The sequence below is a fragment of the Hoplias malabaricus genome, chromosome 9 (genome assembly GCF_029633855.1).
Source record: "Hoplias malabaricus isolate fHopMal1 chromosome 9, fHopMal1.hap1, whole genome shotgun sequence".
Classification (NCBI taxonomy): domain Eukaryota; kingdom Metazoa; phylum Chordata; class Actinopteri; order Characiformes; family Erythrinidae; genus Hoplias; species Hoplias malabaricus.
The window spans coordinates 28,998,630-29,017,300 of NC_089808.1; the positions used below are offsets into that span (position 1 = coordinate 28,998,630).

Consider the following 18,671-nt stretch of genomic DNA (forward strand, 5'->3'; position numbering starts at 1 on the left):
GTCACCAGGGAGGCCAGTGTGGATTTATGGTTGTTGATGTTGTTGATGGTAAAGGGTAAGGTAGGACTGTAAACCTGGCTTGGAGGGTGTGGGTCTGGGACGCCAGACTTCATTGTTGAGCCTTCTGTTTCATGGGCTTAATTCACTGAAACACTGACAAGGGGATGTGCCTGCTTGATGACACCTGTGAAGAGCTAGTGATACAATGGCTGGTTTGGGAACTCATGGGCTGGGCTCAATGAGTAACCACATATGTTAACCACAGATAACATATAACTGGTTGCTGATCGGATCATAAACGGCCACAGCAACCTTAGTGTTGAGGCGTCGGATTCAAACAACAGACATTTTGTGGCTGCAGGTAGGAAGAGAGTGTGGTGGGCCCTATGTAAAGCTCTAACGGATTGGCACAGTATATTTGGAATTGTATCATGTGTATGATAATAATTAGGTTTTTCAGCAGTTCACAGTGTCCAGAGAATTCTACCCAGTTCTTTTTAGGTGTTCCTTGGAGTTCCTTAGTAGTATGACACACCCCCAGGTCCCTGGAGCTGTGTGACTGCGACACTATCTGTTGCACCACTGTGCAACTTAATAAACCAGTACTCATCAGTACATTTGTGATCATATATTGTGCTTCATAATGCACCTGTTTGAATGAATAAACAGACCTGGAGTGCTTGCAGGTAGCCTGTTGTAATATGTATACAATATCGCATGCAACTAAATGGCTGAAGTGGCACAGAAGTTTCTGATATAGACAATGTCTATAAGGCATCATTTATGATGCTAATATGTTAATACATCTTTTAGTGTTAATAGTGCTTTCACCTACGCCCATGTTTCTCCTGACACTAATACAAATTCATACCATGACAGTTTTTGTGGACAGAGGTTATCAGTATAAATATAATTTTTGATACGTATGTGGATAGCACAGCATAAATTGCATAAACACCCCTGGTCAGTATAAATTTCCACGTTGCATCAACCCATTTAAGGTGAGCTTGAGCCCAGAAATGTCAATAAGGATTAGTACACAGTACACCTGAGCCCATGTGGTGATATCCATTACAGAAGTATGGGCTTTAGAAGTTGGGATTGGATTCAGTGGTGTCTGATGAATAGAAAGGCAGAGGCGTTCAAATAAGATTCTAAAACTTACCCTTTCACAAATAAAGACTCCTTCTGATTAGTTGAACCTTTTAATGGATCTTATTAAAAGTAAACTTGTGCAATCATTCATTGTTGAACACAGGTTTTATGGATTAACCTCTGATCAATGTGCTTAGCCTTAGCCCATAACTTAACCCTTAAATATAAAGTTATTAGCTTCAGAGACTAGAAATATTGCCCTGTGAAGGTCTGGCACCTCCTCCAGGGTGTGTTCACGCAGTGTGCCCAGTAATTCTGGATAGGCTCCAGACCCACCATAACTCTGAACTGGATAAGCTGTTACAGATAATGAATGAATGAATTAATTAATTAATAATTTATATGAAATATCACATTATCACAAATTATAGCATGAAAAGAATGTTTGAAATTGTCATGTATTTTAAAACAAGAGGATGTTCGGTTTTCTGGAGCCTACCCAGAATCACCAGACACAAGGCTTTGGTTAGATTAATCTTTTTCTAATGTCTATATGTAAGTACATCTTAACATTGATTATATGACACTGGTCAACTGCCAACAGTGTATTTATTTTATTGTATGTAAAATATGTGGCTGGTACAATCATACATGTTGAACATTTGTAAGTAGATTAAACATATCTTAAAAGAAGCAAAGGAATAAATACATCATGGAGAATGAGTTGTATAATTATATAAAACAGACAAAAATAACCTCATTATTCCATTCCTCATACATATTTCTTGAATTACTTGAATACATTTTGGTCTAATTATGATTTTCTCTGTGATGTGCCAGCATTTATTTTTCAAGAGGTTTTTTTATTATTATTATTTCTGTCATTCTCATTCACAAAAAGAAAAAGTCACACTGTGATAGGGTGGCATTTATGTTATTCTCACTGTTTTAAGAAATTTGAGGCCTTTTTGATTGCTCCCCATATGAATGGAACTAGACACATGAAAAATACTCCAGTTATGATGACACGTGGTGATACTAGTGCAGACCATTTTCGTCTTGATACTGTTATGGAGAGAATAGAGAAAATATAATGTCAAACCTAAATTAAATGTAACCAGACAATCAGATTAATAACAAACGTGAAACATTTAAAGTATTTCACCAGAGTAGGAAGAAGCTACAGAATGCACACATTAATTCCGAAGAAACAATTTGCTTACATTCTCTGTACATGAGTAAGTATGCCAGACGTGACCTGAAGATTAAAAATAAAACAAGTGTATCAGGAATTCAATTAAAATATTTAAAATCTATGAAATAGACCTTGTGAATTTCTAAAGAAATGTAAGTATTGCTGATATTATGCTCACTTTTTAAGAGAGTCCACTGAATGCTGTTGGAGAGGAATTCAAGATGAAAAGAAGTGAATTGTGTGTTAAAATCAAACAAGAAAATATCAGGCACTTTATTGAACCTACCTTGTTGACTGAGCAGTCATCAAAACAGTACCACTGATTATCCTCAAATGATTTGATGATGGCGTTGTAGTGACCTCCACTCCGGTCACCTCTGTGGTTAACAACTGCATAAAGATCATATTCATGATCCTGAGAAGAAAAATATGCATACACATAGCTTCAGAGACTGTAGGAATGTTACTGAAACACCAATTTTGCTTTGTGAAGATCTGACGCCCGCTCCAGGGTGTGTTCCTGCCTTGCGCCCGGTGATTCCACCGCAACCCTGAACTGGATGGGCGGTTATAGACAATGAATGAATGAATGAATGAATGATTTTTGCACGTTTATTTTTTCTGTGTGTGTGAAAAAGGGAGATGATACTTATTTGTTCAACATTGTTACTTTAATATGTAGACTCAGGGGAATATCCATCGCACAGTGATTCTTCACATGCTTCATCTGCATGTAGTCGAAGTCAAACCTCTTCAGATGCAGAGTCAGGACTTTGGGAAACTCCTCAATTTCACTCCACTGTCAATTAAATATGAGGGATAGACTTTTGTTACAAGTATTTTTCACAAAAGATAATGAGCTGCGAGAGAATACGTTGATTCTGAACTAACATATATGACAGTTCTATATCAGGAAGGAGATTTCAGCTTGTACACACCCTTAAATATTTTGACATGGTATTCATATTTAACAAAGACAATGAAAGTTTCTCACCGTCTCTGTTTCTGTTTTTTTGTCACACTCGTCACAGTAGAACCAGTTGTCTTCATCTAGATGAGATGGTTTGAAAAAAGACTCCAGCCCATTGCTCTGGAAAAGACAACACATTTCATGTGTTTGTGGTAAAATTCTAATAAGAACAGAATTATTAAATAAAAAATTATTATGGCAGAACTTTGTTGATTCCACCCCAATAAAACTTATCTTACCACACTATACACCTCATCATTTCCAGCCTCAATGGCAAGAGGGATTGTGATGAAGGAACATTTCTCTTCAAATATATGTTCATTTAGACATTTACTTTTGTTACACATTTTCCCTTCAAAAACCTGAAAAAAATGTAGAGTTAACTGAAGTTGCTGTTCATTTATTTAATTTCCCATCAAACAAACATCAGTGTGAATAAGGATGGAAATTCAAACGAAAATAAGCAAAAAAACTAACAGAAAAAAACTCATTATATACAAACAAACAAATAAATAAATCAATAAAACTGTATTATCTAATAACCATGCAGAACCTAGTAGACCACCAGAACCTTCACTATGACATATACAGAACTTACAAGTTCTGAAATGATATTTAACTGTCAATAAGCTTTTGTTTGACTATCTGGGTTACTAGAAATTGCAGTTAATTTCAATAGATATTTTTTGTTAAATATGTTTGTCCTGGCTTAAATTAAACTTAAATTGTCATTATAGTGAAATTAAAGAAACAAACGGTGAACACACACACACACACACACACACACACACACACACACACACACACACATATATATATATATATATATATATATATATATATATATATATATATATATATATATATATATATATATAATCTAGCTATTTGTATTTAGATTTTGGAGATATTTTGAGTGATAAAGATACCTTGGACACTTCAGCTCCAACTGATTTTAGGATTTTCTGATAGTATTCCACTGCGTCTTGCTGCTCATAAACTAATGACAAAAATGTGACAGTTAACCACAAAAAAAATAAAACACAAGCTTGTAACAGAAAAACTCTAGAAATAACTTACCGTTCCTGATGCACAGACTTTGAATTATTCCTTCAGTGGTAGCATTGCTCTTTTTTAGCTCATCAAATATTTTCTGCAGCTCTAGACACAAGACTCCCTGCCTGGAGTTTTGTGGACCATGTTTTAACCTAACAAACAATTATTAGTACATAATCCAAAATGTGCATCATATTACAGCCCAAAATAATGTAAGATGTATATGAAAGAATCTTTCATTTCAACATATTACATGAAGAAGTGGGAGGTGTACTGATAATGTGTATGTGAAATAATGTCTAACAATGATAACATGTACAAAATAAATGTATAGAGACAAAGACCAGAATTACCTCAACACTGCTGTTCTGAAGTCTTTGGTCATGTAGAGACATTGGAGCACTGCGTTCAGATAGCAAGTTGAACCCTGATTTTTCAGGCCATTGTATCGTTTTTCACTATGGCTAAGACAATACATTTAAAAAAATCATAACATTAAATATAGTCATATTTAAATAGTAAAATTTAGATTTAAAGGCACAGTGATCTGCTCCAGGGTACAGGTACACTTACAGAATAGGAAAGGAAAAACCCCCAAAACAGCCAAGCAGAGAAATGGTTGTTTTGAAGGTTTTTGGCCAAGAAAACCAACTGTATGTAATGATTAATGAGCTGCAGAAGACACACCCTGCTGGACTGTATTTCAGACAGCTCTCTCTCCGCTGTTTTGAAACTATTATAGTTCCGATTTTAAACGCTTGATGTCAGTATCACAGTTTGCTGCTTTAAATCACCCATAATGTGTACTGTGACTGGTGAACTGTCTCCCCTCCCTAATATTTGTTATGGTTTTGCGTAGTTGTCTTGCATTGTTGCTCGTCTTATGTTGTTGAAAATAGTTTGCACTTGTGCATTTTAGTCTTGTGTAAGATGTCTTATATTGCCCTGGAGAGATTTTTTTTTTATTTCACTGTGCACTGTGCCCACTGTGTATAGTTAAAATGACAGTAAAATCCACTTGACTTGAAGGTAGTGTAGGGGATAACGTTCAACAGAACACAAAACTGTCGACATGCACCAATAACATAATCCACAAACTAAACTACAATTACAAACTACTAAACAACATTAACAAAAACAAAATCCTTTACCCTGGTGTCTGGCATTTTGGATGGCACTATTTTTTTTACCCCGCCTTGTTAACGCCACACATAGTATCCACAGTGTAATATAAATGAAAATTGCAATGTTACATTTGTTTTTTTCACACGGGTTCCTCTGTACCCGATTTAAGAAGCCATATAATCAAACATTCTGAAGTTTTATTTCATAGCATTTCTGTTTTAATACAATCTAAAAGATCAGTTTCAGATTGAGAAGCTACCGTTATGTCCTTACCTTGCGTGCGAATTTCTAATTAAACCCAGGTAACACCCCATGATAATGATCCACCGAAGTATTTTTGACAAACTAAATGTACTGAGTTAGTAATCCATATTACGCTTTATTATAAACACACAAAGTTGTAAGGTCGGAAACCATGGACGAGAATTCTCATTCACTTGAAGCCACAGCGCTTCGGATACTTTCACTTCCGTTTTGATTCATCCAATAAAATCGCTGAATAGACTTCAAAGGTCTGGCCTCTATCCGCACCGCGGTGAACGACTCTGACACAGCTTCCCAAACTACACCGTTTAACTTTATTTACAACACTACAGAGATCTTGTGGAAAATCCCTTTAGGATTCAGTATTCAAATGTACACCACGGGAGAGAAAATGTTTAAAACAACAACAGCTCAAAATTAGGAGAGTGTTAAAGAATGAAAATAACTGCCTGTAACATTGCTTGTGTTGTAATGAAACAACTCCAGAACAAAAGGACACTGAAAGGGGGGCTGATTTAATGCAAATGCAGCTTCAAAATGTAACTATTGCAGATCTTGAAAAATAAAACCTCAAAAGAACCCCACGGATACACAATGTATTGCAATGTACAGGTTTTTTTATTATTATTATTTCCTTGTTATTTTTAATGTATTATATCACGGAGAATTTCTCCGAATTGTGCACCCGAGTTAGTATTTCTCTTCTCTTCTGCTCTCCTATATGTTATTTGTGGTCACCCCTGAGGCTCAATCATTCTATACTGATTAGGACATCAATCAAAGCAATTTACAGTGGCATTTTTCTACAGATTTGCAACATAAACATTTAAAAATGTACATCTGAAAAACAATGTAGGAATCTTTGAAAGTCCCTGAGTGAAGCAGAGCTGTAGCTGTGTTTTTCACTGCTCTCAGAGAGCAGCTCCTCCGGGCAGCCGCAGGATCAGGACGATCGTAGATTTGTCTTTGATTTCATATTTGGAGAATGTCTCCCCTTCCTCCAGCTGTACGTCACTGAACAACAGCCTGAAGTTCTGCCCTGGAAACCAGAAAAAGCACATTTACAACACGGAAAAATCTACCTATTGATCGGTACATCATCGCGACAGAAGATTACCTTTAAGCTCCGGAAACTTCTCCTCAAGTTTCTCTTTGAAAGTCACAATAGTCGTGTTATTGAACTCCGTTTCAGACTGTGCAACGTCGACAGTCTTCCTTTCTCCTTTAAGGCCAATAACATGAACCTGGTAAATTTTCCCCATGACGATGATCTTGCCAGTCGTCAAATCAGCAGCGCAGTGAATGCAGTTCAGTTTCTCTTTCTCGTGCTCTTAAGTCGGAGCTTTACGTCATTACATTACTATCCATCCTCAATAAAAAGATCTGGAGTGTTTTTATCAACACGTCCGCTCGTACCGCGGGTCTTTTACAATAATTTACAAACTTAAATATATTAGAATTATTATAGGCTATGTAGAATAAAAACAGGGAAGGAATTTGTAGTTAAACAGGAAAGTGTCTCGCTACAACAGCCTCTCTCTGTTTGAAGAGGGACCGTTACCCATAAATAATTTACATGCTGCCAGCGGCGTTAACACGTTTAAGTAAACATTATAGCTTTTTCATTCCTTTCAAGGCAAGTCTGGACGAAAACAGCTGTTAGAATTCCCCTCGCGGGTAATTTCGTTTTTAGTTTCGTTTACAGACACGTGATTTCTCAAACCGACAAAACAAACAAACCTGCCTTGACTGATGCCACAAAGCAAAGATGACGGAGGACGAAAAGCGCTACGATCCAGGAGACTCGACTCTCAAATTTGTTACGCGGCAGGATGATATCAGTGAGTAAAATTTAATGTTAAATATATTTGATACTGACTCAGTGCGTATAGCGTAGTACGTGTTCGCTGCAGTGCAATCAATTAAAATGGAATTTAATCAATATTTGACTAGCAAAACGTTTAAGATAGGCCAATATCTTACTGTAGAACTAAGATGCAGTTTAATTTAAGATACGTTAGACAAGGAGGAGGCGGCACGGTGGCGCAACAGGTAGCATCGCAGTCACATGGGGCTTGGAGGTTGTGGGTTCGATTCCCGCTCCGGGTGACTGTCTGTGAGGAGTTGGTGTGTTCTCCCCGTGTCCGTGTGGGTTTCCTCCCACAGTCCACAAACACACGTTGGTAGGTGGATTGGTGACTCCAAAGTGTGTGTTGCCCTGTAAAGGACTGGCACCCCCTCCAGGGTGTATTCCCTTGTGCCCAATAATTCCAGGTAGGCTCTGGACCCACTGCAATCCTGAATTGGATAAGCAGTTACAGATAATGAATGAATGAACAAGGAGGTGGACTTGCAAGGCTCAACAACCAAAACATATCTCAGATTGATCCTATTGTTACAGTAGTGAACATTAGCCTACATTTAAAAAGATGTGTAGATTCACAGGTGATTAAATATTGTATAACTGTAGGCTTGCCTCCAGGTTTTAGTGCACCATTTGTCATTAAACATCAGGCACGTCTTTAAAAATAATGTACCCCATAATTAAATGGACCGCGACCCTGAAATGGAGAAGCGGAGAAGAAAATGATGATGATGATGATAATTAAATGGAAGTTTGACGTTAATGTTAATGGTTTGTAATTGTAATGACTCATTTTCCTCATAGCCCTTGATGATGACCCAGACACACTCAGAGCAGAGATGTCCTGTGGCCATGCAGTCACTCCACAGTCTCTCACTGCATGGTGCCGCAGTCTGCTGGACCAGGTGAAATTCTATATCAATTATTGTAGAGCAGTGAGTAATTAATGGGCAAATAAGGTCAATCATAATCAAATATCTTTCTGCAGCAAGAAACAAATTACTTATTCTTAATAAGCAACTAATTCACATATAAGAAGCCTAAAAAAGGTTAGGTGTCAACTCATTGTCCTTATTCCACAGAAAATCATAAACAAACCCTCAGATCCAACCCTAAACAAGTGTATATTCCGAAATTAAAATGAATGCAACTTTGATTAAAAAAAAAGTGTCTGTATTTAGTGTTATATTATTGTATACAGGGCCAATACAAGTTCAAGTGTCCAGCCCTAAAAGATGGAACCCTTAACAAATGTGGGGCTGAGTGGTCATATGTGGAAGTGAGGAGGATGGCTCTATTGACTCAAGAGGAGCAGGGCCACTTTGAGGAGACTATGGCAGTGCTGGCAGCTGTGGAGTACTGTGAACACCAATCAGTGAGTATTTTGCATGTACTGCTAAGTATTTAAATTCCCTTTCAGTGCTTCTAGAATGTAGCAGAGAACTCTACACAAACTACATATAACAGCTCATCGAGTCTGCATTTGCAATATGGAGTTAATTTTGTACTTGTCTGCCTTTTTCCTTCAAGTGTCCTGGTTGCAAGACATTTGTTGAAAGGGAGGACTTAACAAATCTCTGTGTACAATGCACCATCTGCACCGCAGAAAGAGGAAAGACCTATCAGTTCTGCTGGCAGTGTCTAAAGGAGTGGAAAGGACCAGCCCCTAATGCTGACCATTGTGACAACGAAGGCTGCGTCAACCCCCTTATTGAGAAGCTTATGAAATGCCGTGAAGTTTATCTCCCACAAGTTCAAAATATACGTGTTCCCTCATTGCGAGCTTGCCCTACCTGTGGTAATGTGGTGGAACATGACACAACAGGTTGTAAAAACATCATATGTAATCGTTGTCAAGTGGAGTTTTGCTTTTCTTGTGTAAAACCCACCCCTGATTGCCTAAACTCAAGCACCCACTTTCAACCTTGCAAGGATGGTGTGGCCCCTCGGCAAACTTCCATTCCCTCCTGGAGAAAGTAGGCTGCTGATACTTATGGTATACTTCTTATAAAAAGATTTTTACATTTTACATATATTTCAAATACAAGAAGAACTGTGGTAATGGGAGATTTATTTAGTTGCAGTGGTTTAATATAAATGTATTGCAAACATTTATTATAAAAAAAAAATAAACTGCTATTATTCTAAGAAACTTCTGTAGTTGGTTTTTATCTACATTTGAACATTAAACATTCCATATAAATACTGTAAAATAAACATACTTTGAGGGTGGCACGGTGGCGCAGCAGGTAGTGTCGCAGTCACACAGCTCCAGGGACCTGGAAGTTGTGGGTTCGATTCCCACTCTGGGTGACTGTCTGTGAGGAGTTGATGTGTTTCCTCTGGGTGCTCCGGTTTCCTCCCACAGTCCAAAAACACACGTTGGTAGGTGGATTAGCGACTCAAAAAGTGTCCGTGAATGTGTGTGTCTGTGTTGCCCCGTGAAGGACTGGCGCCCCCTCCAGGGTGCATTCCCGCCTTGCGCCCAATGATTCCAGGTAGGCTCTGGACCCCCCGTGACCCTAAATTGGATAAGCGGTTATGGATGGATTTCATAATCAAAAAAGCCCAATTTTGCTTATGGTAAATATATAGATAGAGTTTGGACATGTTTATCGTAAGATAACAATAAGAGGCTTATTGTTAAAAAAAACAATAAGCCTCTGTTTAAGCTCTTTAGGTTACATCATGTTATGAACAGTAAGTTTTATTTAAAGCCTGTCTGAAGGTTTATTTTGTCTGCTATAATTTTCCATATAAATGCCATTTGTCCTTCCAAGACCAGCCTGCATAAGTACATAGTTGTCGGTAGTTGCCCTTGCAGGTTATTACTTTCATTTGTTTCATCCAAACAGGAACTAAGTTTTAGCTAAAAATAGGAAGCCTTCAGCATGTGACTTCAATTAATTGGAACCCATCCATCATCTGTAACCGCTTATCCAATTTAGGGTCGCGGGGGGTCCAGAGCCTACCTGGAATCATCGGGCGCAAGGCGGGAATACACCCTGGAGGGGACGCCAGTCCTTCACAGGGCAACACACACACACTTTCGAGTCGCCAATCCACCTGCAATGTGTGTTTTTTGGAGGAAACCCACGCGGACACCACACCAACTCCTCACAGACAGTCACCCGGAGCTGGAATCGAACCCACAACCTCCAGGCCCCTGGAGCTGTGTGGCTGCGCCACCGTGCCGCCCTAATTGGAACCCATTCACAGCAAACATACTAGGAGACCCATAAAAGAAAGTGAAAGCAAATTAAAGAAAGCAAAACTAAAAACATAAACCAGTAAAACTGAAAAGAACAAACAAAGAATAAACAGCCTGATACCAAACAGAAGATAACAAACCTGTGGGTAGTCATTTACTTGCATGTCCTATTTAGACTGACGTGAAGCCCATAGACTATGGAAAAACCCAGAGAAGTGAAGGGGAACAAAGTTCATCAGGTTTGACAGGTTGAAATAGTAATGACCAATCAGATGAGCACAGTAGCACAGATCTGAACTGGAGAAACTAAGAAAGAGGGAGTCACTGTTAATACAATTTTCTGGAATTAATTCAGCTACTGTTTATATAGTTCCTTTGGTTCCATTATATCAGTTAGTCATATCTATATCTTTCAGGTGAAGATGGTATAGCATCAAAGAGTTTTAGTTTTAGCACATCCGCAAATGGCTAAGCAGTCCTACTCTGGAGTGGCAATCTCTGCTGCACTTGATTATTGTTGACTGCTGGGCTGTTTGTTGTCTCTTCTTCCTCCTGGCTCTTTTGAGCAGGGACAGTTTCTCACCTCCTCTACTTCTTGTGCACGTCGCCTCACAGTAAGATACCAGCCTAGGCATCGCAGACGCCTCAGGTGTTGAGAAGCTGTTGAGTTTCCTCTCATGCCTTAAAACCTTCACAGTTGTAGAGGTGTGTTGAGCACACAGGCCTGGTACATAATGGTAGTCCCCGGGGAGGTTTGAACTTGGGACTCCTGGCTGCTATCCAGAAATCCTACCCGGTGAGCTACCAGAGTAATTGAGGAATGAACCCAAGTGCTAAGCAGGAAGGGAGTGGAACAGAAAAAAGTGACAACGAAAACAATCTCAAGACGATCCCACCAGAGACGATATTCGAACACAAACTGCCGCGTTAATGGCCGCGTGATCTGGGCTATGGCGAACACACCACACGTGCTTTATTTTAACAGTGAGAAAAAAGTGCAGAAAACGGCTGGAAATAAAAATAAACTTTATAAAACCCACACATTTTCAGGAAAAGGGAAAACCACCACCAGTGGGTGCTAGCTCCCTCTACAAATAACGGAGGTTAATGCTTTAAGATGCTCCCAAAACAAAAGATGATATTGGGAAGCTGAGGAGAGCAGGGAAAACAGAAAGAGAGAGACGTTATCCCTTTACCCCACAGCATAGTGACACCACAAATGGGGAAAGAGAGAGAAATCTCTTAGCCCCAGTAACGTGGTGGCACAGAAAACAAAGATGAGAGGGAGTACAGAAACTCATTACTCTTAGAATAATACTTTTCTTTAAGAAAGAAGGGGGAGCGCAAAGAACTCTCAGCCCTTTACCGAAATTACCAGCCAGACTCTCTCACACAACTAATGCCAAAGAACCAACTCGGACTGCTTCTAGTGAGTCTTTATGGACCGGTCACCAGGTGCGGGGTGTTATGGCTGCTGCCCCTTGGTGGCTGGAGTTGGGTTGGTACTCATGCCAATCCTTACATGGTAGACACGTAGCTTGGTCTTCATGTTAAGAATGTGATTGTACCAGACCCTCTGGTTCAGTCTAGCCATAACTGTCATAGCCTTGGCAATCCTGCTGCATCTCTGCATCAGTGAAAAGCGAGCTGGTGATGATGGACCACAGGTATGTGAAGTTCTCAACAACATCCAAGTTATGCCCGTCAATGGTGATGGTTGGAGGATGGTCTGAACCGACGTGCAATGTTCAACAGCTTTCCATCACTCCTGGTGTGAATGTAGACTTCCCCACTGCAGTCCTTGAACGCGTACTAGAGAAGCATGGAGAAAAAGATGCCAAAGAGCATCTGTGCAAAAATGCAATCTTGTTTTATTCTGTTGGTGACTGGGAGAGCCTCTGATAATGCACGGTTGAAGCCGACTGTGCTGTGCATGTTCTCATGGATTGAGGTGACGATCGCATTGTGACGCTTAAATCCAGCTGGTGCCAGTGGATGTCTCTAAGACACTTGGTTGATCTTTTTTGCATTTGAAGCAGAGACGATTGCTCTAAGACTGCAAGGGGAGCTCAGCTTCCCCTAAAATGTAAAAAAATAAGTGATCAAATATATACTGTTGTGTGTTCATGTCATTGAATAAATATGCACTACAACGCGCTCAACCTTTGTTCAGAATCAGCTTCTTATCACTGGTAAAGACGTCGCTTTCCTCTCAATCATTCCTACACTTCACAGTGCTTTAAACAGTGAGGACGCTGAGCGTCCACAGAGTTCAATAGCGAAGCAGCGAAGTGCAGCGAAACGAGACGAGTCATTGGATAAATGCTGGGCTTTGTCCCGCCCATCGGACGCTCAGCGTCTCTGGGGGTCTATGGGGCAGTGGGCTGGCCTCGGCTGGCCCGGACGCTCAGCTTCTGCATGATGATTGGATGATCTGTCTGAGGCTGAATCCCTTTTTGATTGACAGCGAAATGAGCGAATCAGCGATCCTTTGGTGTAAAGATCCGTGGGAGCGTTACATTTTCATTCTGTTCTGAGTTGAACCAGACTTTCTTAAACCTCTTAGCGGCATTTTCTTTGTTAAAAACGACTAGCGACAAATCGAGCTTCTATTTCTGGTGGGTTTTTTGTAGCTGCTTGTGTTTGGAGACTGACTTCTGTCACTCTTTCTGACTTCTATCGCAGTTTCTGTCCAGCGGGTGCTGCTGAGCCCCTCCAACGTCACAAAGCACTCACAGGCGGACACACTTCACATGGGCCAAGGCCGTTTAAGCCTAGCTCTGCTGGTCGTTGAGAGGACACTAGTCAAGTCCCTGGAAAAGACACTTTGTTGGTACGACAGGGTCACAGATCATTTTGTTGAAAAGGAACGGAGGGTAGAATTTATGTATAAATAAACCGACACATTTTATGATGTAGGCCGAAATTGAGCTTCCGCTCCTTGAAAGACCATCATCCGCCATTGATTTGAAGAATGTATTTGTCATACATAAGCTGCGTAGGCCAATTCCAAAAGTCACTGACCATTCTCATTGACCTTACCTCCACCGTGAACACAGAGGCACAAGCACATACTTTTGGCAAAATAGTGTAGGTTTGAAGGTCAAATCAACATTGAAAACATTGCATTTACAATAAATCATTCTTGATGTATTGTATATGCATGTATGTTTTGTTTTCTCTTCTCTACAGATTCAGTGTCTTATCCGATTTTCATCAAATATGTCATTGTCAAGTGTGCAATTCATTTTTTTTTAAAACATGCACCATTAGTACTTCTAAAGAAGCACGGCAATATCGTACTGATCCAATCACTGTACTTCACTGTCTGTATGGAGTTCAATTTTTGCCATCCACACATATGAGATGAAGTAAGAGTGAAAATGTTATTTGTTTACTCACTGTTATTTTTCAAATGTGTGGATGCTCTCCGATAAATGCCACTTAACCCATTAGAATCTTGCATTAAGGTAAATGTTTGTATTAACCTATATATTTATGATTTTAAAATTCTAAATAATAAAACGACATAAATAATCAGACTACATGTTTTAAATATTCTAAAAATGGTTACCATGGGGGCGGCACGGTGGTGCAGGTGTCTCAGTCACACAGCTCCAGGGAGCTGAAGGCTGTGGGTTCGATTCTCACTCTGGGCGACTGTCTGTGAGGAGTGTGGTGTATTCTCCCCGTGTGCACGTTGGTTTTCCTCCGGGTGGACCAGGTTCCTCCCACAGTCCAAAAACACAATTTGGTAGGTGGATTGGTGACTCAAATGTGTCCGTAGATGTGAGTGTGTGTTGCCCAGTGAAGGACTGGTGCCCCCTCCACCACGATGCTGAATTGGAAAAGTGGTTTCAGACAATGAATGTATGAATGGTTACCATGGACATATAGGCTGCTTACATAGGGTGACCAGACATCCTTTTACCCGGACATTTTTTTAGACGTCCGGGATTTTGTTTTTCTAGAGCTTACATAGAATTTCGAGAAGCGTTTCATTCACAAACTAGTCCCGCCCTCCCCTACATTTGGTTCGCTTGAGTGAGAAGGGGGAGTGGTGAAGTAGCCTAAAATCTTCGGATTGGACAGTCTGACTGTAGAGCTACCATTATTGGTCGATAACCTTCCCTGTAAACATTTAATTGGTAAGTCTCCCCTGACCATCTCAGATCTGGTCACCCTAGCTTACATATTACTTTTGGAAACCAACAGCTGGGATATGTTGCTTAGAAATTGTATCTTCCTGTGATAGAGTAGACTCATGCTCTAAATAAAAAATAATAAAATAATTAATTAAAATCTGCCAGGACAACACTGACTGACTTTCAGATTCTTTTGGCACTCCCATTCCAGTTACCAACCCATCCGACAAGTTCATTGGGATAAAAATAGAACTAGTACAGATGCATTTGAATTTGGAAATGTGAGTTCAAATCTTCAAATATTCATCATTTTCTAGCTTCAGTAGTTCATACTTTTGTTCCAGTCAGTGAGCTGATGATTCAGTATCAATTAGCATGCATGTGGTAATGTGGAGTCATGATGTATAACATGATGCACATTTTCTGAACTAAACAAAGACAGTACAGACATTGGCTGGTGTCTAATAACTGCACTGAAATTCAACACACTGCTTTCACTGCTATTTAACACAGGCTTTTAGGTTATGTTTTCATTATTATGTTTTATATATATATATATTTTTTTTTTTTTGCAGTAAATTTATATACTTAAGTTGTAGATTTTTCTCATTTATAACATAATATAATCATGTTTCCTCTACAAATGTACCTGTTGTTGCTAAATAAATGTCTTTAAGACCAAATATACATGTGGCTAGGAGGTCCCTCAGATTCTCATTTTTCTTACTATCAGTTCCTGCCTACTCAAGGAATCCTATTACTGCACATTCTTCATAAACAGTCAGTCCCAACAAATATAATGAAGTTATAATTTTGAAATTAAACAAAAAATATAATAGAAATGTTCATAAAATTATTCTTAAATTCAAGCCACACACTTCCACACACACACCCATCATGGAATCCAATAGCCTAGAACTGAGCTAATAAACACAGGCCCAGAGCGGGCTAAACAATTTAGGCCACCAGTGTTTGTCCCCAGTCAAACCCAGTGGTATGCCTACAATATTGACACTTTGAGCCCATAAGGGCTAGAATTGTGCTAAGAGAGAGAAGCCCTGAGCAGGTTCAAACACTATAGGTAAGCATGGACAGTGTTGGAGGGCAGCAATAACCTAATGGTTGGGGGCATGGGCAGCCGTGGCCTAATGCCTAGAGGAGTGGGCTTGGTACAGGAACATCCATGGCTGGAGTGCCCGCCCGCTCTGGGTGTGTGTTCACTGCCCCTAGTGCATTAGTGTGCGTGTGTTCACTGCCACAGATGGGTTAAATGCAGAACACATTTCATTGTACGTTGTACAATGACAAATAATTGCACATTGAAACCCTATGTTGTATTGTCACTATGAAACCTAAAGGGTCAAATGTGTGCTAATTGACACGGGACCAGAAAGGGCTAAACTAGTGTAGACAAGGACCAGCAATCACTGGCCACAGGAATCTCAAAAAGACTGCGTAGCTAGGTAGCTTGTGAGACGTGGGATAGTTTAATGTATTCGGAGGGGTGGGAAGGGGAATCAAATGGAACCAGATATGAACAAAACCAACATACTAACCTTAGCTAACATTAGGCAATTATCTGAACTTGTGTTTGCTACTATACAAAATACCTCAAACAGTACATCCAAGCTTTTTAAAATTTGCAAGTTTAAGTTTTTATTAATAATTAATTTTTATAGCTGTGTTGTATTTGTGCACAAAAATTCAGGGAAAAAAAGTTCACAGCAATCCTCAAAATGTCTTTTTTAAAGTGTTCTTGAACTAAACATGTCAACATAAATCAACTTATAAGCAAGCATTAACAGCACAATTTATTTAAAAAAAACAATAAAGAAGGAAACAAAGGAATTACGGAAAATAAAATATACCACAATTTACTAAAATGTGTTTATTTGCTGTGTCACACATCAGTGTTTATATACTGTTTTAAATCTGAAACAATGAACCAAAGCACTATGCCTTAAACAAGAACAAAGTCACATTGGACCCATACATGAATATTGATACAAAACTATAAGAGAAAAAAATCCACTTAATCAGATGCAGAACTGTGGCTAGACACAGACTTGGAGCTTCCACTCTGAGATTTCAACTTCTCATAGTATTTCTGAAAGTGAAGAAAAAGAAGTGCACAATATTACTTTCTTTGAAGTATGTAGCTGTTACAGAGTCAAATCTTGAAATAGATATTTCAGAGAAGATATCTTGTATGTAAAGGACAGTGTGTTTGTAATAGGGGTGGGCGATATGGCCCTAAAATAATATCACAATATTTTAGTGTATTTTCACAATTACGATATCCTTGGCGATATGACAAAACAATAAAAAATACTTTTATTCATTTCAAGAACACACTATTGCAACAAAATATGAATTATATTAGTATATGTAATAAATATTAATTAAATGGTTTTATTTATTAAAAATATTATTTTATTACAAATGTAATTTAAATCATTCAGAGCCATTTTCCACCGTATTTCATTGTGCAAAACAACTCATGTAAAGAACATATGCCATATTATGGCTAATTGAATGACACTGTTTGGTAAACATGTTAGAATATCATGATATTGACTTTTTTTTATTATTATTTTTTTTTAAATATAGTTTTAAACAACATTAACATTCCCGGGAGGAAAATTCACTTTGAGTGAAGAAAAATCCACCTTGTTGAGGACAGTCAAAACAGTGCTGCTCAGGTTCTCCCTGCAGTCCGCTTTGCTTGTGTTGCCATCACAGATTGTGAAATTATTAGAGATTGGTGAAATTTTGAGTTGTATGCTCATTAGCGTAGCAACATGCACAAGGCATCGAATGTTGATATAGGAGCCTCGTTTGTGAGTACGAGTAAATGAATACGGTTTATCCATACATGAATATATTACAGTGTTCAATTTATGCTGTAAAAATGATCCCTTCACAGTGTAATACAGACTGATAATACTTATACCTGCATGCTCTGGTAATGGCGCAGGCTGCTGCAGTGGGTTTTCTTTGCAGTCTCTTCATTGCCATAAAAGAGAGAGCAGAGCTTGCAGAAGAAGCCTGTCTTGGGCACCACAAAATCAATGCCTGCAAAAAACAAAAAGACAGTGGAGTGTTCAAGGGAAATGCTCTTATAACAGAAAAACAACACATGCACAATATTTAATGACTTAGACTGTGTTAATTTTTTGTTTATTTGATTTTTTCAATTGCCTACTTCTTTTCAAACTGAACAGCCCTACAGGGTCCAGGAAACCTTTTACTGGATTAAAATGACTTTAATACAGTGAGCCTTACCCCCACAAAGTTACTACCACAAAATTAATAGCTGTGGCGTAGAATTGTGAAACAAGGAATACAAACCATCTCTGCAAATTAACTTGATAGAAATTGGTTTTTGGATTGCATATTCAGGGTAAACAATTTGTTTGTGCACGTTGAAGCATTGGGTGACAAGCCAAACCTATACTGAATGAATCTCTTACCAATGGGGTTGTTCGAATTAAAAGGAGGAAGAATGAAGTCCTCTGTTATTGACTGTTCTGAACAGAGCTTCTTAGATTCTGGCTCCTGCTGTAGCTCATCTTCTCGCTTCCGTTTTGATTCTTCTAGATTAAAAAAAGAGAAAACGAAAATTATACAAAATACAGGTTTAAGAGTGTTTCACTCCATTCAGTATGTGTCAAAAAAAAGCGTATAGACACACTTGCTGTCTATACTCGGAGTTCCACTATAAACACAAACATAGATTACAGTCA

The 18,671-nt window shown here is 38.9% G+C and overlaps 4 protein-coding genes across 6 annotated transcripts in view; 1 reads left to right on the plus strand and 3 right to left on the minus strand.

Moving 5' to 3' along the window:
- Positions 1-1,719: 1,719 nt before the first annotated feature.
- Positions 1,720-5,872, minus strand: si:ch211-212k18.13 (ubiquitin carboxyl-terminal hydrolase 47). The gene is made up of 11 exons (XM_066682163.1): positions 5,715-5,872; positions 4,670-4,780; positions 4,341-4,468; positions 4,190-4,260; positions 3,500-3,622; positions 3,285-3,380; positions 2,961-3,089; positions 2,577-2,705; positions 2,469-2,491; positions 2,319-2,353; positions 1,720-2,160 (listed from the first exon to the last, which is right to left on the minus strand). The coding sequence occupies exons 1-11, from the start codon at positions 5,753-5,755 to the stop codon at positions 2,036-2,038; spliced, it is 1,011 nt and encodes a 336-aa protein (XP_066538260.1). The 5' UTR covers positions 5,756-5,872; the 3' UTR covers positions 1,720-2,035.
- A 132-nt stretch (positions 5,873-6,004) lies between these two features.
- zgc:194655 (uncharacterized protein LOC794380 homolog) lies at positions 6,005-7,368 on the minus strand. Its single transcript, XM_066681965.1, has 2 exons — positions 6,823-7,368; positions 6,005-6,744 (listed from the first exon to the last, which is right to left on the minus strand). Exons 1-2 carry the CDS (start codon positions 6,965-6,967, stop codon positions 6,617-6,619), a joined length of 273 nt encoding a protein of 90 aa, XP_066538062.1. The 5' UTR covers positions 6,968-7,368; the 3' UTR covers positions 6,005-6,616.
- Positions 7,369-7,413: 45 nt separating this feature from the next.
- Positions 7,414-9,647, plus strand: si:ch211-212k18.15 (uncharacterized protein LOC563681 homolog). The gene is made up of 4 exons (XM_066681964.1): positions 7,414-7,546; positions 8,374-8,474; positions 8,771-8,944; positions 9,100-9,647. The coding sequence occupies exons 1-4, from the start codon at positions 7,474-7,476 to the stop codon at positions 9,547-9,549; spliced, it is 798 nt and encodes a 265-aa protein (XP_066538061.1). The 5' UTR covers positions 7,414-7,473; the 3' UTR covers positions 9,550-9,647.
- Positions 9,648-16,410: 6,763 nt separating this feature from the next.
- The window catches only part of znf638 (zinc finger protein 638), a 42,206-nt gene continuing 39,945 nt past the window's right edge, over positions 16,411-18,671 (minus strand). For all 3 annotated transcript variants that reach the window (XM_066680621.1, XM_066680624.1, XM_066680623.1), the window contains exons 23-25: positions 18,399-18,521; positions 17,879-18,000; positions 16,411-17,032 (exon numbers count right to left, since the gene is read on the minus strand). In XM_066680621.1, coding sequence (XP_066536718.1) covers positions 16,958-17,032; positions 17,879-18,000; positions 18,399-18,521 — 320 coding nt within the window. In that variant the 3' untranslated portion in view covers positions 16,411-16,957. The remainder of the gene's footprint in view (positions 17,033-17,878; positions 18,001-18,398; positions 18,522-18,671) is intronic.

What these genes read in the sequence shown, in the direction of transcription:
- si:ch211-212k18.13 (XM_066682163.1), bottom strand. Translation starts at nt 5,755, where the DNA reads ATGGGGTGTTACCTGGGTTTAATTAGAAATTCGCACGCAAG. An exon ending in CCCTGAGTCTACATATTAAA is followed by an intron (nt 2,706 to 2,960) that starts GTAACAATGTTG and finishes TTTTCTTCTCAG; the next exon opens with GATCATGAATATGATCTTTA. An exon ending in CTTACTCATGTACAGAGAAT is followed by an intron (nt 2,161 to 2,318) that starts GTAAGCAAATTG and finishes TCTCCATAACAG; the next exon opens with TATCAAGACGAAAATGGTCT.
- zgc:194655 (XM_066681965.1), bottom strand. Translation starts at nt 6,967, where the DNA reads ATGGGGAAAATTTACCAGGTTCATGTTATTGGCCTTAAAGGAGAAAGG. An exon ending in GAAGTTTCCGGAGCTTAAAG is followed by an intron (nt 6,745 to 6,822) that starts GTAATCTTCTGT and finishes TCTGGTTTCCAG; the next exon opens with GGCAGAACTTCAGGCTGTTG.
- si:ch211-212k18.15 (XM_066681964.1), top strand. Translation starts at nt 7,474, where the DNA reads ATGACGGAGGACGAAAAGCGCTACGATCCAGGAGACTCGACTCTCAAA. An exon ending in TACGCGGCAGGATGATATCA is followed by an intron (nt 7,547 to 8,373) that starts GTGAGTAAAATT and finishes TTTTCCTCATAG; the next exon opens with CCCTTGATGATGACCCAGAC. An exon ending in AGTACTGTGAACACCAATCA is followed by an intron (nt 8,945 to 9,099) that starts GTGAGTATTTTG and finishes TTTTCCTTCAAG; the next exon opens with TGTCCTGGTTGCAAGACATT.